We start from the raw sequence: 19,510 nt of genomic DNA on the forward strand, positions 1-19,510 counted from the left end.
TGGAACCCCTCCTTTCATACTCGTCAACTCTTTAAAAAAATGTGAAGATTATCATTCTTGGAATCATCCCAGTGAAGATTTTCAGCCACTCTCCATGGCCTTGACATTCTGACTTGTCATAATAGTCATGCTGTGACCTGACCAATCATTTGATCAGGTATAACATTAACTTCACTTTGATCCTCTTTCCTCTTGTTTATAAATCCAGGAATCCCAGGGGGATTTTTGTAAAGCAGCTTTATTAATTTGTCCTCCCCTTTAAAATATTTGTTTATCTGAATCCCTAAGATTCTCTGCTCCTTTCACTATTTTACTGCATTGACTCTGTTTCCTCTCCTCATTCTCACTTCACATCTCTGGAGTGGGTGGTAGTAAATATATATATATAATAAAGGCTCTTAATTTAATTGAAGAACTTGTAATGTTTTAGAAGGAACAACCAATAAGGAATGAACCAGCGAATAGCTGTCAGGGCAATGCCTTGACCAATCAGGATCAAGCTGCCTGGTTTAAATTTCTCTCCGTCTGATATCTCCCTGCCCAATCTGCTCACCTGTATATCTCCTCCTGAAGTTATCGATAGTTCTCTTCATGGTGATCCTCTCTCATTGTCCTTGTCAACGCTGCAAATTTTGATATGTTGCTACCGATAGCCATTTAAATCCACATATATTGAGATAAGCAAAGGTGCCAACTCAGGCTGCTGGGAATCACCACTGTTTAAATCCTTCCTGTGAAAAAAACATCTGTTATCACAACTATCTGTTTTCTTTTGTTTACCCATCCCGTGCTCTCCCTCTCTCCTTCCTAAACTCTTATATTCTTTAATCCGTAGTTGTCACAACAAAACAAGTTGTATCTCTATAGCTCCTTTAATGTGATAAAACATGGCAAGCTTTACATACGGATTATCAAACAAAATTTGACACTGAGCCACCTAAGGAGGCATTAGGACAGATGACCAAAAGCTTGAATAAAGAGGTGAGTTTTAAGGAACATCTTAAAGGAGGAAAGAGAGGTGGAGAGGCAGAGAAATTGCGGGACGGAATTCCAGAGCTTGCAGCCATGGAAGCTGAAGGCACACGTCCAATGGTGGAGAGATTAAAATTGGGATTGCTCAAGAGGCCAGAATTGGGGGGATCACAGAGATCACAGGGGATTTTTGTGCTGGAGGAGGTTACAGAGATAGGGAGGGATGAGGCCACGGAGGGATTTGTTGGTGTGGATATGTGGTAGGAAGTTCATCTTGGGGTCAAATAAAGCTCCAATGTTGCAAATAGTTCGGTTCAGCCTCGGACATTTGACAAGGAGAGGGATGGAGTCAGTGGAAAGGAACAGAGACAGCTTGTCGAAGTTTTTTTTGTCTTGCACTTATCAGGACAATTCGCAAGAATACCAATGTAAGGGAAAGCAACAAACGTACAGTGTATGAGAAGATAGTGCTGATTGGTTGGCAAGTGGATTTTGATTGGTAGAGGCATTGCCATGGCGAATGCACCAGTTTATGGTGACTGGCAGTTAACTGCCAAGCTTTGTTTGAAATTTAAACCAGGCAGCTTGATCCTGATTGGTCAAGGCATTGCCCTGACAGCTATTCACTGGTTCATTCCTTATTGGTTGTTCCTTCTAAAACATTACAAGTTCTTCAATTAAATTAAGAGCCTTTATTATATATATATATTTACTACCACCCACTCGGTTGGTCGTCTGGCGATGGAGTGGGTCCGTGACAATAGGTGATCAGTCTGATGTCACTTCCTGCTTGTCTGCAGACCTGATGTCTTCTCATTGGTTTCTCCTTCAAGTGTTTTTGCTTGTAAGGAGGCCAATTTATATAAAGTATTTGTTACGTCATCACAGCATTGTATTTCGACCTTACTCTTTGCCATTCCAGCAGCTTCTCGTTCTTCGAGTGTCTGCATGTGGGTAGAGGCTTCTCATGCCCACAGTAACACAGAACCCGGGAACTCGCTGCCTGACCCATTGACACAATTAATCATCTCAGGAATCAGTAACACAATTCATTTGTTTGGTCAGGCCGTGCAATTTGGAAACGTCCATCTGTTTGTGTATCAAAGTCCCATCAACAATCTGCTGAGGCCGGTTGATTTATGATCACTTTTGAACAATCCATAAGTTTGTTGAATTCAATGACCGCCTGCGCTCTTAAACTTCTCTTTTACAAGGAAAACGGTCCCAGCTTCTCCAATCTATCCAAGTGACTGATCATCCTCATCCCTGGAATCATTCTCTTAAATCTTTTCTGCACGCTCTCTAATGCTCTAATATCCCTCCTAATCTGTGGTACATGAATTGGACATAAAACAAGTTTGTCATAACTTCCTTGCTTTTGCACTCTATGCCCCTATTTATAACGTCCAGGATCCCCTATGCTTTATTAACTGCTTTCTCAAACAGACCTGCCACCTTTAATGATTAGCACACATATAGCCCCAGGTCCCTCTGCTCCTTTTAGAATAGGACCCTTCATTTTATATTGCCTCTCCTCGTTCTTCCCACCAAAATGAATCATTTCACACATCTCTGCATGAAATTTCACACCACACACCACTTGTCTGTCCATTCCACCAGCCTGCCCTCTTGTAGTTCATCACTATTCTCCTCACAGTTCACAATACTTGCAACTTTTTTATCATCCCAAAATCTTGAAATTGCCCCCTCAACGTCCAAGCCTCGGTCATTAATATATATATAATGTATATCAAGATAAGCAATGATTCTAACACTAAGCCTGGGAGAAGTCCACTATATACCTTCCTCCAGTATGAAAGCAGCCGTTCACTGCTACTCTCTGTTTTCTTTCACTCGGACAACTTTTCAGACTGGAGGATGGTATTGGAACATCGGAAATAGGAGCAGGAGAAGGCCATTCGGCCCCTCGAGCCTGCTGCGCCATTCAAATAGATCATGGTTGATCTTCGACCTCAATGATATTTTCCCGCACTCGAGAATTCCGCTCTGAGTGAATAAACTCCTCCTCATCTCAGTCCTAACTGACCTGCCAATTTACCTGGGCCAGATCCAATCTCACCCCACTAAAACTGGCCTTTCCTGAATTAATTACCTTTACTCTGGATTGCTCCCTGCCCATTTCCATGGCTAGCCTAACATTATGATACTATGATCACTTCACTGTTCCCTGAAGGTTCCCCGACTGACACTTGATCCACTTGTCCCATCTCCTTCCCAGAACCCGATCCAGCAATGCTTCCTTCCTCATTGGACCAGAAACATATCGCCTGGAAAATTCTCCTGAAGACATTTCAGAAATATTTTACCGTCTCTGCCCTTTCAACTATTAGAATCCCAGTCTATATTAGGATGATTAACTATTCTATATTTACTCAACTCGCCATAATTTCCTTGCTAGTGGCTGTGTCAGTTTGAAGGGGCTGTATCAGTTACAGTGTCTCTACTGGGGTGAGGCACTGCATCAGTTGGAGTGTCTGTGTAGTTAGGAGGGGCTGTATCAGTTGGAGGGGCTGTATTGGTTAGAGGGGCTGTATCGGTTGGAGGGGCTGTATCGGTTGGAGGGGCTGTATCGGTTGGAAGGGCTGTGTCAAATTGAGAATCTGTATCAGCTTGTGACATTGAATTAGTTTTTGATGCTATCGTAGATGAATTTGACAACGTATAGTCACAAATAAATGACTTTAATCACTTAACTAACTGTCCACAGTGGAGAGCGACATCCCAAAGTGCAGTGGAACAACTCTGAGACAGACACTTTCACATCAGGAATTGAATGAGTGAATGTCACAGTTTAGTGAAAGACATCACTGAAACAATGAGAGATCTGGAGATGGGGCTGATGGTGTTTGAAGAATAACCTCATTGTTGGGAGATTATAACATTAGTTAATTAATGTGATCAGAATTGTTCAGTCTTTGGAGTTTTCCAGTTCAATCACCACCTAAATATATTGGATCACAATGCAGAATTAATATGAATATACTGTCTGTTCAAATTCACGAAAACAAGTTGAACTATGTTGCAATCCCAATATCCCCATGGAGATCCCACAGAGTATAAATTAAAGGATCGGGGAATGTATTGACTCAGAGATTAATACAGAAAGAGATTGTCTGCAGCACGAAGAGACAGATCATTTTACGCAGAAAATAATGGAAACATTTCACAGTTTCAAGAAAATATATTACCTGCTCTTTGCTGTCATTGGTGTTCCTGGTAAGTGACTATAACCAGTGAAGTGGTGTAAATCTGTGTGTGAGCAGGTCTCTGGTTTTACTCTGTGACTAATAATGTCAGATACTGATCTAGTGATCACTGTAATGCAGATACCCGATCAGTGATACCATTTCCTTAGTTTTAATGTCATGAATTATCTCTACGGTTTTATTCTGTTGCCTCAACTTAAAATAAACGTCTGTTTGTAACTCACAGGCTCTCTGAATTATCATGTTATTGTCTTTCATTGAATATCATGTACTGCTGAATCAGAACTCAATGCAAGTAACTATGAGAGAAGGGATTTGTTGGAGTATATGTCATTGTAAAATCACAATGAGTGTGGGTCACTAACTGGAGTGGAACACCTGACCCCAGTCACCATGTATTACTGGGAGTATCTGTCAGTGTAGAATTGTATTGAGTGTGGGTCACTAACCAGAGTGGAACACCTGACCCCAGTGACCATGCATTACTGGGAGTATCTGTCAGTGTAGAATTGTATTGAGTGTGAGTCACTAACCGGAGTGTAACACCTGACCCCAGTGACCATGCATTACTGGGAGTATCTGTCAGTGCAGAATTATATTGAGTGTGAGTCATTAACCGGAGTGGAACACCTGATCCCAGTCACCATGTATTACTGGGAGTAACTGTCAGTGTAGAATTGTATTGAGTGTGGGTCACTAACCGGAGTGGAACACCTGACCCCAGTGACCATGCATTACTGCGAGTATCTGTCAGTGTAGAATTGTATTGAATGTGAGTCATTAACCGGAGTGGAACACCTGATCCCAGTCACCATGTATTACTGGGAGTAACTGTCAGTGTAGAATTGTACTGAGTGTGAGTCACTAACCGGAGTGGAACACCTGACCCCAGTGACCATGTATTACCGGGAGTATCTGTCACTGTAGACTTGTACTGAGTGTGGGTCACTGACCAGATTAGAACAGTCCAGTTTTATTTTGAAATCACTGTTTTAGGTGTCTGATCTCTCCACTTCATGGAGCAGTCCCTGTGTTTTACGAAAGTAATCAATTACAAATGGGAAGATGTTTGCTGAAGTTTGGCAGTAAGTGTATTGTGTGAAATGTCAATATCAATATATTGCTCCGTTTCCGATTGAAATGTTCAAACAGGAACAGATATTTACTATTTAGTGTCAGATGAACAGCAGACAGCATTGTTGCAGCCAATGACTGCCCGCCGTCAGGGATACTGTCCCTTTAAGGGATGAGCTCCTGCCTCCAGGTGATGCCGGACAATGGGAAGACCAGCAGCTCTGCAGTACTGGCAGGAGGTCCTGCAGTATCAAAGAGTCTGGAGACCCCAGGAGAGGTTAATGGGGCTGGAATCGCCAGGGCCATTCAGGCAGGCCCCAGTGACAGGGTGGGGGTTAGTGAAAGTGGGGCTGTGATATTCTGGTAACTGTTGTTGTCTTACTGCAGAATATATAACAGAAGTTTATTGACACACGTCTTTTATCTGAGGCTTCCTCTGCAACTCTTCCTCAAGGTTCTGTCCAGATTGCATTACATCACTTCCTGCAATGACGCTCACAGTTCATTTACATGTTCTTCCCCGTAACAACCTTATATTACATTATACTACATCTCCCCGCAAATCTCTGACTTCTCTTTTCAGCTGGATAATTGCTGCGGCGTTTTCACGAGTCTGCCATAAGGCGTCTTCTTTCTTTCGAAGGGGATTGAGGTTTTTGAGTCCATGGGACTATTGGATGGCTCAAGTTCTTCATTCAGGTTGTCCTCTGGGTTACTTGATGATTGTAGCATCACGGGTTCATCAAAGCTTTGAGATGATTGGTCCTCTTGTATTTCTATCTTCTCTGGTATCGTCACCAATGACCTTTTGCTTCTTCTATTGATCCATTGACCAGTTTGGACAATGTACGATCGTGAACGTGGTCAGCTGTCTATCACTTCTCCATACCCTGTTTGGTCTCTAACACAAACTGATTCCCCAGGTTGGATGCCTGACAAGTTTCTTGCTCTGTAACATCTGTCATAACTTTCTGATAGATTCCACTGCTCTCTATCCTCGCTCTCCCTCACTTTCTCCAATCCTCTGCACTCACTAGTGGCTTGAGTATACTTGAGAGTGTAGGAACCTGGGTGTTTAACCTTCTTCCCATTAACAATTCGCATGGGGCTAAACCATTCTGAAGACGGGTCGATCGATAACTTAAAAGTGCTAGTTGAAGACCTTCATTCTTTCTTAACAATTTCCTTACCGTCCGTCCTCCTCTCTCTCTGCTTCACCATTAGCCTGAGGGTACCTCGCAAATTGTGGCCCATTGTCAGACATCACACTATCTGGAATTCCATGTGTAGCCAAAATTTCTCTCCAGGATGTGATTACAGCTTCTGAAATTTGACCCTGTAGTTGTTTAACTTCAATCCACCTTAAATAATAATTGACAACTATAAGGAATATTTTACTCTTATGTTCCAAAAAAAAATCCAATCCTAGACACTCCCATGGTCTGGAAGAAAAATAATTCATGAGTGTTTTTTTTTCGTCTCCTGACAATTGATAGCACATCTCGATATCATCTCTCTGTTTCTTTCAAAATACCAGGCCACCATATTAAATATCTCGCCCTGGCTCTAAACTTCACAATTCCCAAGTATCCTTGATGTAATCGCTCCAAGATCTCTCATTGTGGATCAATAAATCCCCCAACAATGCTCTGTTCATAATATTGTCTTGGAACAGGGTGAGATGGCATATACGCAGGCCAACAATTCAAGAAATATTCCCTGATTTTCACACATGCTTTGCCTGTTTGCTGCACATTCCCGATCCCACTCAGTTTCTGAGTCATTGCAGGTGAACTTCATGTTGTCCAACAAGAAGAAATCCACTTCTTTGAGAAGAAAAACAGCTAATTTTTCGAGATGAGGTGTCTGCGGTGATCTGTTGTTTTCCTGGAATGTAGTCACAGTTTTCCCTTCAAACCTGATCAGTGTTAACCTAAACCTCTGTACATTTGGAGGCCATTTCACAAGCTCCTTCGAGTTTACCGGAGTATCCAACAGTTTATGATCTGTTTCGATTTTGAGATGAAAACTGGGGCGTAATATGCAAATTTTTCACATGCCCGAGTTGTTGCCAAAGCTTCCACTTCTACTTCTGTGTTCGGTTTCAGTTAACGCACGAGAAGCAAATGATACAGTTCTGCCTCTCCCATCTCTCTGTACCGGAAATATGACTTCTCCCAATCCTGTTGCTGATGCATGCATAGTTATGATGGTGAATTTCTCCGGACCATAATCTGCTAACATTTATGGTGAGACGAGCATTTTCTTGACTTTCTCAATGGATTCTTGCTGGGCTTCTTTCCAACACCAAACATTCTCACTTTTCAACAACCGTCATAATGCCTCATTGATAATGGCTAAATGTGATTCATTTCCCTAATTGATTCACCATTCCCATAAACCTCTGAAGCTTTGTCACATTTCTTGGCTCTGGGAAGTCCTTTATCACCTTTGTCTTTTGTGGATCTGCTTTAGTTCCAGACCCATCTATTATATGTCCAGGAGATCGTACCACTCGCAGTGAAAAACACATTGCTTGTTCAATGTGAGACCTTCTTCTTCCAATCCCTATCTTACTGCTCTCACTCTTCTTCCATGTTCCTTCTGATTGGCTCCATGAATTAAGACATCATCCATATGGCAAATGATCCCATCTAATCCTTCCAGGATCCTTGACATTATCCTTTGAAAGATCTCCCGTGCAGTCGCCATTCTGAGCAGCAGAATCTTCCAGGTGGTGTTAAGAGCTTAGAGTCCTCACACAATGGTAATTGCCAAAATCCACTGTTAACGTCTAATTTGGTAAAAACTGAACTCTTCCCTAGCTTTGCCAAGCTCTCATCTACATGTTCGGTTGTGTAAGGTCAACACAAATTGAAATGGACCCATTAGTTTCTTTTTCACTGGAACCTGAGCACCATCTTGTAAGTTTTGTTACAGGTAAAATGACCTTGTTTTTTCCATAAATTCTATCTCCTTTTTAACTTTCTCGAGGAGTCAATGTGGGACTTTGCTCGATGTAAACAAGCACACCGGCTCTGCATCCCTTCTCAGTGTGATGTGACATGGTATGTTTAGCTTCGCAATCGTCTGAATAATTTTGGACAGTCACCTCTGAAACCTCTAGGCTGCCCTTCTTTAAATATGAGCTCTTCTACTCCGCATATTAGTTGTGGGTCTATGCATGCCTTTCTGTTTAGGAGTGAACAACTTTGATTTTTAATCACATATAAAGTCTCAGGATTTTTTTTTACCCAGTAAATCAATGATGTTCTTGACTCCCCTATGACCTTCAACTCAATCCCTCCAGGCCCATATCACGTTTTACCTATTGGTTTAAGACTTTTATTTTATCAGCCACTGTTCTGTGCTTGATGTAACTGACACTGCTGCTCTTCCTTTTTTCTCAACCGAGGATTGCCCCCCCCCCCCCGCCCACTGTGGTTGACAGGGCCCTCAACCGTGTCTGGCCCAATTCCCGCACCTCTACCCTCACCCCTTTCCCTCCCTCCCAGAACCGTGACAGGGTTCCCCTTGTCCTCACTTTCCACCCCATCAGCCTCCGTATCCAAAGGATCATCCTCCACCATTTCCGCCACCTCCAGCATGATGCCATATCAAATGCATCTTCCCCTCCCCTCCCCTGTCAGCATTCCAAAGAGATCATTCCCTCCGCGACACCCTGGTCACTCCTCCATTACCTCCACCACCTCGTCCCCTTCCCATGGCAACTTCCCCTGCAATCGCAGGGTGGTGGTTGATGGTAAATGTTCATCCTGGAGTATAGTTTCTAGTGGTTTACCGCAAGGATCTGTTTTGGGGCCACTGCTGTTTGTCTTTTTTATAAATGACCTGGAAGAGGGTGTAGAAGGGTGGGTTAGTAAATTTGCGGATGACACGAAGGTCGGTGGAGTTGTGGATAGTGCCGAAGGATGTTGGAGGTAACAAAGGGACATAGATAGGCTGCAGAGCTGGGCTGAGAGATGGCAAATGGAATTTAATGCGGAAAAGTGTGAGGTGATTCACTTTGGAAGGAGTAACAGGATTGCAGAATACTGGGCTAATGGGAAGATTCTTGGTAGTGTAGATGAGCAGAGAGATCTTGGTGTCCATGTACATAAATCCCTGAAAGTTGCCACCCAGGTTAATAGAGCTGTTAAGAAGGCATATGGTGTGTTAGCTTTTATTAGTAGGGGGATCGAGTTCAGGAGCCACGAGGTCATGCTGCAGCTGCACAGAACTCTGGTGCGGCCGCACCTGGAGTATTGCGTGCAGTTCTGGTCACTGCATTATAGGAAGGATGTGGAAGCTTTGGAAAAGGTGCAGAGGAGATTTACTAGGATGTTGCCTGGTATGGAGGGAAGGTCTTACGAGGAAAGGCTGAGGGATGATTAGATTAGATTAGATTAGATTAGATTAGATTAGAGATACAGCACTGAAACAGGCCCTTCGGCCCACCGAGTCTGTGCCGAACATCAACCACCCATTTATACTAATCTTACACTAATCCCATATTCCCAACAAACATCCCCACCTGTCCCTATATTTCCCTACCACCTACCGATACTGGTGACAATTTATAATGGCCAATTTACCTATCAACCTGCAAGTCTTTTGGCTTGTGGGAGGAAACCAGAGCACCCAGAGAAAACCCACGCAGACACAGGGAGAACTTGCAAACTCCACATAGGCAGTACCCGGAATCAAGCCCGGGTCCCTGGAACTGTGAGGCTGCGGTGCTAACCACTGCGCCACTGTGCTGCCCTAGGGACTTGAGGTTGTTTTCGTTAGAGAGCAGGAGGAGAAGAGGTGACTTAATAGAGACATATAAGATAATCAGAGGGTTGGATAGGGTGGATAGTGAGAGCCTTTTTCCTCGGATGGTGATGGCAAACACGAGGGGACATAGCTTTAAGTTGAGGGGTGATAGATATAGGACAGATGTCAGAGGTAGTTTCTTTACTCAGAGAGTAGTAGGGGCGTGGAACGCCCTGCCTGCAACAGTAGTAGACTCGCCAACTTTAAGGGCATTTAAGTGGTCATTGGATAGACATATGAATGAAAATGGAATAGTGTAGGTCAGATGGTTTCACAGGTCGGCGCAACATCGAGGGCTGAAGGGCCTGTACTGCGCTGTAATGTTCTATGTTCTATGTTCTATGTGTAATACCTGCCCATTTACCTCCTCTTTCCTCACTAACCAAGGCCCCAAACACTCCTTTCAGGTGAAGCAGCGATTTACTTGTACTTCTTTCAATGTAGTATACTGTATTCGCTGCTCACAATGTGGTCTCCTCTACATTGGAGAGACCAAATGCAGACTGGGTGACCGCATTACTGAACACCTCCGCTCAGTCCGCAAGCAGGACCCTGAGCTTCCGGTTGCTGGCCATTTCAACACTCCCCCCTGCTATCAGGCTCACAACTCTGTCCTAGGACTGCTGCAGTGTTCCAGTGAACATCAACGCAAGCTCAAGGAACAGCATCTCATTTACCAATTAGGCACACTACAGCCTGACGGACTGAACATTGAGTTCAATAATTTTAGAACATGACGGGGCCCCCCATTTTACTTTTATTTTTAGTTATTTTTTTCTTTTTCTTTTGTACATTTTTTTTGTATGTTTATTTTATTACATCTTAGTTTGTTCAGTTTGCTCACCCACAGTTTTTTTTCATGTTTGCACTTGCAGCTGTTCAATTTCAGTCCATTAACACCCTATCTGTACTAATGCTTTGTCTTTCAACACACCATTGACATATTGTTTGCCTTTTCTCCATGACCTTCTGGTCAGCTATTCTGTGGCCTTGTCCTATCTACACCTTCTCCTTTGTTACCTCTTGCCCCACTCCTGCTTTACTTGCTTATAACCTTTGACGTTTCTAATATTTGCCACTTCTGATGAAGTGTCACTGATCCGAAACGTTAACTCGGCTTCTCTTTACACAGATGATGCCAGACCTGCTGAGTATTTCCAGCATTTCTTGTTTTTATTACTGCCGCTCTACCACCCACTTTAGAATTCATCATGTTTCCTTCCACCATAGTATCTGTTGTCCATCAATTCTCACTGGTTCCCTGGATCCCTACTAAAAGGGATGTTTCCACACTTTGAACTTCCTGTACTTTGTTAACTATTTTGTTCTCTCATGAGTTTTCCTTGTTTGTCTGTGGCATTTGATTTTTTTACTGCCACACACTGACCGGAAGTGTCTCTTCTTCGTACACAAGGAACACTCTGCTTCTCTGGCTGGACAGTCTCCCCGCTGGTGCCTCTCTCGGCCATACCTACTGCAATTATCGTTGCTGCCTCGAGATACCTTTTGTGTCTTTCTGGCCCTCAGTTGAGTCTGATACCCTTGAGCCTGGTCTTTCTCTGTCCCCTCGAACCATGGGTCAGTTAAACTTCCGAACCTCTGCTTATCTGCTGAATTGAGTGGCTTTTGATAATGTTAAATCATCCCTCAATGGTAGCTAATCTGAAAGGGTGTTGTCTAAAAGCCCGACTACAATCCTGTCCTGAACCAGCTCTTCCTATAACCTGCTGTATTCACAGTCCTCTGCGATTTAATATAAATTGCAACTGAACAAATCAGTATGCACCCCTTTCTGCTGGGTATGTTTATTAAATTTGGTATGCTTCACAATAACATTTTTCTCACTTTAAAGTAAGTCTCGATTGCTTTGGTAATTACTTTGTTTGCTGCCTTCTTTTTGTATATGCCTTGGGTGATGAGGATATCGTCTGCACTCTCAAAGTTTTCTGATAGCTGAAAAGACCTTTCCTTTTTTTTTTTTTTCTTCTGCAGTTTTCGAGTGCTATATTCTCTTTTCTGCTGCCAACGTATAATATTGTGATAACTATTGACTTAATACAATATATATGAGTCTGAGGGTTGAAGTCAGCCTGATTGACGGGCTTGGCCTCCGGTCAGACAGGGAGGGCTCCAGAGCAGGTAGCAGGAGTGGGTCGCTCTCATTCCTCAGTTGGAGGGAGCCCAATCCTGGGTGGATCCGAATCCTGACTCCAGGGAAAGTGTTCAATCTGGTTGAGGGGTCGTGGTGCTCAATCCAAGGATGGAGATGGTCCGATCCAGCGAAGAGGGTGTCTGATATGGGTGGGGGTGGGGAGTTGTCTGATCCTGAGGAGTGGGTATAATCCCGGGGAATGGGTATGATCCCGGGCCTTGGGGTTCTTTGCATGGACGGGTCTGATTCTCAGATTGGGAGCTTATGGGGACAGGGGGATGAACTCCTCCGTTTCCTGGCCCACAAGAAGTGCTGTAAAGACATTTACCCTCTCCCTGAAACTGTCCTCATCTCCCTTCAACTGTTGCTTTCAAGAAGCTGGGGAAACTCGACCGGACACAGTTAAACCTAGAAAACATATTAAATCATAGACTTCCAGACTCATTAAAATACTTAAATTGCAAACCTTCCTCCTGGGAGCTGTTGTCTGCTCCGCTCCATGTCCAGTCTCTGTTAAATACGGAAGTTTTAGATTAGAAATACAGCACTGAAACAGGCCCTTCGGCCCACCGAGTCTGTGCCGAACATCAACCACCCATTTATACTAATCCTACACTAATCCCATATTCCTACCAAACATCCCCACCTGTCCCTATATTTTCCCTACCACCTACCTATGCTAGTGACAATTTATAATGGCCAATTTACCTATCAACCTGCAAGTCTTTTGGCTTGTGGGAGGAAACCGGAGCACCCGGAGAAAACCCACGCAGACACAGGGAGAACTTGCAAACTCCACACAGGCAGTACCCAGAATCGAACCCGGGTCCCTGGAGCTGTGAGGCTGCGGTGCTAACCACTGCGCCACTGTGGGCGGGGTGGAGGTGGGTTGGGGTCAAGGTTGAGATTTTCAAATATTATCTTGAAACCTGTTTTTTCTCTTACTATCTGGGCTCAGACACGGAGAATGTTTGATCAGTAACTTCCAGTCTCTTTTCCCTCCTCTCCCTGACAGTTAATTTACTGGCGATTGTGATCCTGTCCCGGGGAAAGTGCGGACTCTCCACCTGCACCACTCACTATCTGGTGGCCATGGCAATGGCGGATCTTCTGGTCATTATCACTGATGTCATACTGTGGAGGAGCAGTTATTATTATTTCCCAGAAACTTTACTGAACATCACCCCTGTGTGTAGTGTTATCTATGTCCTGCTTTGTGCAGCCACAGACTGTTCGGTCTGGTTCACCATCACTTTCTCCTTCGATCGATTTGTGACCATTTGTTGCCAGAAGCTGAAAACTAAATATTGCACCGCAAAAACTGCGGCTGTGGTTCTGGTAACAACCTGCATTCTGCTCTGTTTAAAAAATGTCCCCTTCTACTTTATATATGAACCTAGAGAGATAATTGACAATGTTCCTTGGGACTGTGATACCAAGCCAATCTATTATACTGAGCCTGGATGGATGGGACTCGACTGGTTTGATAAGGTTTTAACCCCATTGCTCCCATTTGTTTTAATTCTGTTGCTCAACGCTCTGACAGTCAGGCACATTTTAGTGGCCAGTCGAGTCCGGAAGGGACTGAGGGGTCAGAGCAAGGGAGAGAATCGCAGTGACCCAGAGATAGAGAGCAGAAGGAAGTCTGTGATTTTACTCTTCACCATATCCGGCAGCTTCATACTTCTGTGGTTGATATATATTATAGATTTCTTATATTATAACATTACAAGAACAGATCCCGGGGATTACAACAATTCTGAATATATATTTGGACAAGTCGGATATATGCTGCAGGTTTTAAGTTGCTGCACAAACACATTTATTTATGGGGTAACTCAGTCCAAGTTCAGAGGGCAGATCAAGAACACAGTGAAATATCTGGTTACATCAATTATTCAATTCATTAATAAACCAAACAATTGAGAGCAGTCCAGAGGTAGATCCCAGTGCTTCCAGTCCATGAATGGGGGTGATACACGTCTGGACGAGCACAGCTGAGGTGCTCCGGCGGGGAGACAGGTCCTGGGCCGAGGGAGTGGGACCAGGATTAGCACAGGAGGCGACATTCCCAGTGCCTCAGCTCAGCAGCTGCTCAAATGGATGGGGCCGAGTCCCTTCCCGGTCGCCAGATTCGTTGATACTGTTAATGATTCTCCTTGGTCAGACATCCAGGTCGCATGACCCCGGGGTGGGGGGAGAGTCTCTCACCTCTGACACAGCAGCTTCAGGGGATCCATCCACAAAATCTCAACAGACACTTCCCCGACCCTTAACCTCGGGTACCAAGTACTGAGGGATTGCTGCACTGTCGGAGGGTCAGTACTGAGGCTGTGTATAGCACTTTTTCGTATTGTCATCCTGGTTCAGATATTAGAATGACATAAATAATGGAATGTACTCAACACCCTGAGTCAGATATCAAACTTTATTGAGTTACTCCAGATATTTAAAAATCATGCAATAAAATTCTTTCCATTCTATGGGCCACTCTACACTTATAATTATTTATTCCTGAAATATGAAGCAAATAAAATCTGTACAATCAGCCGAGACTTTTGAACGTCACATCGGTTGTAGTTTCTGAGTGACTGGCCAATCATTGCTTCCCCTCCAGTGACAACAAGCAAGTTCTCAAACAACTTTATTTATCCCTTAATTTTGTAGAGGGACAAGACAGCGCACTGGCAGTGGCTTATTGTCCAATTAGCTATTTGTCTTTGTCAAAATGTCCAGCCAACTGCTGACCCCTTTGATTGAAAAAGCCCGCCCTGATGTTGCCCCTCTTCCTTGGACCTCATTCTATCATGTGAAGAACTGCTGCAAATGTTGGGGGTTTGTGGATTGGTTGTAAATCTCATCCGTTGAGCTGGCCAACTTCCAGATAAAGGTGTCCGCAGAAGAATCAACAAATTTAATTTCAAAACAAGGAATTGTTCTCTCAAGCACAACTCGCCAGTTCTTCACAGGGTGCGACAGTGAGTCTGCGCTGAGTGCACAGAGTGTGAAGCAGGGAGTTTGGTTAGTGAGGGAGTTCGGGAAGGAGGGGAACTATAAATTTATCTTTAAAAAATCAATTTAATTTAATTGAAAGACAGAGAGAGCGAGCATACGCGCGGGAGAGTCCACTGGGAATCAGGGAGGAGCGGGGTTAGTTGCAGCTACCATTCCTGCCAGTCTGCTGGCGTTCAGAAAGAAAAATTGAGGTGTGATATCTCAGGGAATCAGGTAGGTGATTGGCTGTGTGAGGCTTCGGAGCTACAAACAGCACAAGAAGGGAGACAGAGCGTGACAAGGCACAGGGAGCTAGTGGGTGAGTATCCAGTGGGGATTTTCTTACGTTCTTATTTTCCATCTTCTGCTTATTTTTATTTTTCTCTAACATTTCAGTCTATCTACTAAATAGAGGCTAAAATACCAGTGGTCAGTCGATGGTTACTCGTTTGTTCGTTCTATTTATAACCATTTTATTGTGTTTATTTAACTTCCAATTTTAGTGCACTAAATAAATAATTCCAGGCATGGCAGGGCTGCTCACACCCGGCAAATGCACATCCTGTGACATGTGGGGACTTCAGGACCCTACCCATGTCCTGGACAACTCCATGCACAGAAAGTGCCACCAAACACCAAAACTCTAGCACCGGATCTTGGAACCTGAGGAGAAGCTGGTGTCACTGAGGTGCAGTCGAGAGGACGAGAGATACCTGGATAGCACATTCAGGAGGTGGTCAGCTTAAGAGAGAGCAGGCTGAGAGGGACTTGGTGGCTGCCAGATAGACAAGAAGGAAAAGGCAGGTAGTGCACGAGTCCCTGGAGGGTATCCCATTTTCTAACCGGTATTCAGTTCTGAGTACTGATGGGAGAGAGGGTTCTTCTGGGGAGTGCAGTGAGAGTCATGACCAGAGCACAATGGGTGGCTCAGCTGTGTAGGGAGGGAGGAGAAAGGACAAGAGAGCAATGATGACAGGAGATTCGATAGTTAGGGGAACAGACAGGAGTTTCTGAGGTCACAGACATGATTCCAGGATGGTAAGTTGCCTCCCGGGTGCAAGGGTCAGGGATATCACCGAGCTGCTACAGAGCATTCTGGAGGACGAGGGTGCACAGCCAGAGGTCCTGGTCCACATTGTTACCAATGATATAGGTAAAAAAAAGGGATGAGGTCCTGCAGGCTGAGTTTAGGGAGTTCCGAAAGATATTAGCAAGCAGGACCTCAAAGGCAGTAATCTCCGGATTACTCCCCAGGCCACATGGTAGTGAGTTATCCTCTTGCCCCGAACATATTTATAAAGCACCTTGGGATTTTCCTTTATCTTGTCAACCAGCGATTTTTCATACCCCCTCTTCGCTCCCCTAATTACTTTTTTAAGTATTTCCCTACACTTTGTATGTATCTAGTGAGGATTTGAAGATGATCCTCAGCTATTTCCTCCCTGATTTCTTTCAACATCCCTGGATGCAATCCATCCATCTCCAGCGATTTATTCAGTATCAAGGATGTCAGACTCTCTAGTACTTCCTCTCTCATTATGCTTATCATGTCTAATATTTCACACTCCTCCTCTTTTACTACTTTGTCTGCATCACCCCACTCCTTTGTGAAGACAGAGACAAAAAACTCATTAAAAACCCTGCACACATCTTCTGCATCCATGCATAAGTTCTCTTGTACGTCTTCACTGATTCAAAGAACAAAGAACAGTACAGCACAGGAACAAGCCATTCGGCCCTCCAAGCCTATGCCGATCTTGATGCCTGCCTAAACTAAAACCTTCTGCACTTCTGTGGCCCATATCCCTCTATTCCCTTCCTATTCATGTATTTGTCAAGATGCCTCTGAAACGTCTCTATGGTAACTGCTTCCACCACCTCCCCCGGCAACAAGTTCCAGGCACTCACCACCCTCTGTGTAAAGAACTTGCCTCGCACATCCCCTCTAAACTTTGCCCCTCGCACCTTAAACCTATGCCCCCAAGAAACTGACTCTTACACCCTGGGAAAAAGCTTCTGACTATCCACTGTGTCCGTGCCGCTCATAACTTTGTAAACCTCTATCAGGTCGCCCCTCCACCTCCGTCGTTCCAGTGAAAACAATCCGAGTTTATCCAACCTCTACTCACAGTTAATGCTCTCCAGACCAGGCAACATCATGGTAAACCTCTTCTGTACCCTCTCCAAAGCCTCCACATCCTTCTGGTAGTGTGGCAACCAGAATTGCACGCAATATTCTAAGTGTGGCCTAACTAAAGTTCTGTACAGCTGCAGCATGACTTGCCAATTTTTATACTCTCTGCCCCGACCAATGAAGGCAAGCATGCCATATGCCTTCTTGACTACCTTATCCACCTGCGTTGTCACTTTCAGTGACCTGTGGACCTGTATGCCCAGATCTCTCTGCCTGTCTATTCTCCTAAGGGTTCTGCCATTTACTGTATACTTCCCACCTGCATTAGACCTTCCAAAATGCATTACCTCACATTTGTCCGGATTAAACTCCATCTGCCATTTCTCAGCCCAAGTCTCCAACCGATCTATATCCTGCTGTACCCTCTGTCAATCCTCATCACTGTCCGCAACTCCACCAACCTTTGTGTCGTCCGCAAACTTACCAATCAGACCAGCTACATTTTCCTCCAAATCATTTATATATACTACAAACAGCATAGTTACCAGCACTTATCCCTGCGGAACACCACTAGTCATAGCCCTCCGTTCAGAAAAGCTCCCTTCCACTGCTACCCTCTGTCATGGCAATCTCTTGCCCAAGACTGCCCAAAATGGAATAGCAGCATCCGTGAAGGTGCCAGCCGGTTCGAACAACATTGACATTTCCAGGCAGTTACCAAGTGCAAACAGCAGAAGGAGCATGCGGACATTCGAGCATCCCCCACCTGTGGCAGAGGGTGCGGATCCAGAATTGGACTATTGGGCCACATAAGATCCCACTACCCTGGAGTGGAAGTACATCATCCTCGTTCCCAAGGGACTTCCTAACACCATCAGCCCCGCGATGTGCAATAAACACCCGACTCTGAGTCCCTCAATGTGTAACAGACACGCAACTGTGAAACCCTAATGTGTAATAAACACCCGACTGTGATGACCTTGATGTGAAATAAACACCCGGCTGTGAAACTGTCATTGTGTAATAAACACCCGACTGTGCACCATTAATGTGTAATAAATTCCAGGCTGTGGACCCGTAATGTGTAATAAACTCCCGACTGTGTACCCCTAATGTGTAACAAACTCCAGACTATGCACCCCTAATGTGTAATAAACGACAGACTGTGCACCACTAATGTGTAATAAACTCCCGACTGTGTACCCCTAATGTGTAATAAACTCCAGACTGTATACCACTAATGTGCAATAAACTCCCGACTGTGTACCTCTAATGTGTAATAAACTCCAGACTGTGTACCTCTAATGTGCAATAAACCCCCGACTGTGTACCTCTAATGTGCAATAAACACCAGACTGTGTACCACTAATGAGTAATAAATACCCGACTGTGTACCCTTAATATGTAATAAACTCCCGACTGTGAACTCCTAATTTGCAATAAACTCCTGACTGTGTACACATAATGTGTAATTAACACGCGACTGTGCACCCCCAATGTGTAATAAACACCGGACTGTGAACCCCTAATGCGTAATAAACACCGGACTGTGAACCCCTAATGTGTAATAAACACCAGTCTTTGTACCCCAAATGTGTAATAAATTCCAGACTGTGTACCCCTAATGTGTGATAAACACCCGACTGTGAACGCTTAATGTGTAATAAACTCGGACTGTGTAATGTGTAATAAATACCCGAATCTGCACCCTTGTGTATTAAACGCCTGACTGTGTACCCCTAATGTGTAACAAACTCCAGACTGTGTACCCCTAATGTATAATAAACTCCCGACTGTGAACCCCTAATGTGTAATAAACTCCAGACTGTGTACCCCTAATGTGTAATAAACCCCAGACTGTGAACGCCTAATGTGTAACAAACTCCAGACTGTGTACCCCTAATGTGTAACAAACTCCAGACTGTGTACCCCTAATGTGTAATAAACGCCTGACTGTGTACCCTTAATGTGTAATAAACTCCAGACTGTGTACCCCTAATGTATAATAAACTACCGACTGTGAACCCTGAATGTGTAATAAACCCCAGACTGTGAACACCTAATGTGTAGTAAACCCCAGACTGTGAACGCCTAAAGTGTAATAAACTCCAGACTGTGTACCCCTAATGTGCAATAAAC

The 19,510-nt window shown here is 44.2% G+C and overlaps 1 protein-coding gene across 1 annotated transcript; it reads left to right on the top strand.

Moving 5' to 3' along the window:
- Nucleotides 1-4,145: 4,145 nt before the first annotated feature.
- On the top strand, nucleotides 4,146-14,169 carry LOC137355976 (probable G-protein coupled receptor 139). Its single transcript, XM_068021678.1, has 2 exons — nucleotides 4,146-4,209; nucleotides 13,259-14,169. Exons 1-2 carry the CDS (start codon nucleotides 4,146-4,148, stop codon nucleotides 14,167-14,169), a joined length of 975 nt encoding a protein of 324 aa, XP_067877779.1.
- The last annotated feature ends 5,341 nt before the right edge of the window (nucleotides 14,170-19,510 follow it).

Source organism: Heterodontus francisci, chromosome 44, assembly GCF_036365525.1.
Source record: "Heterodontus francisci isolate sHetFra1 chromosome 44, sHetFra1.hap1, whole genome shotgun sequence".
Classification (NCBI taxonomy): domain Eukaryota; kingdom Metazoa; phylum Chordata; class Chondrichthyes; order Heterodontiformes; family Heterodontidae; genus Heterodontus; species Heterodontus francisci.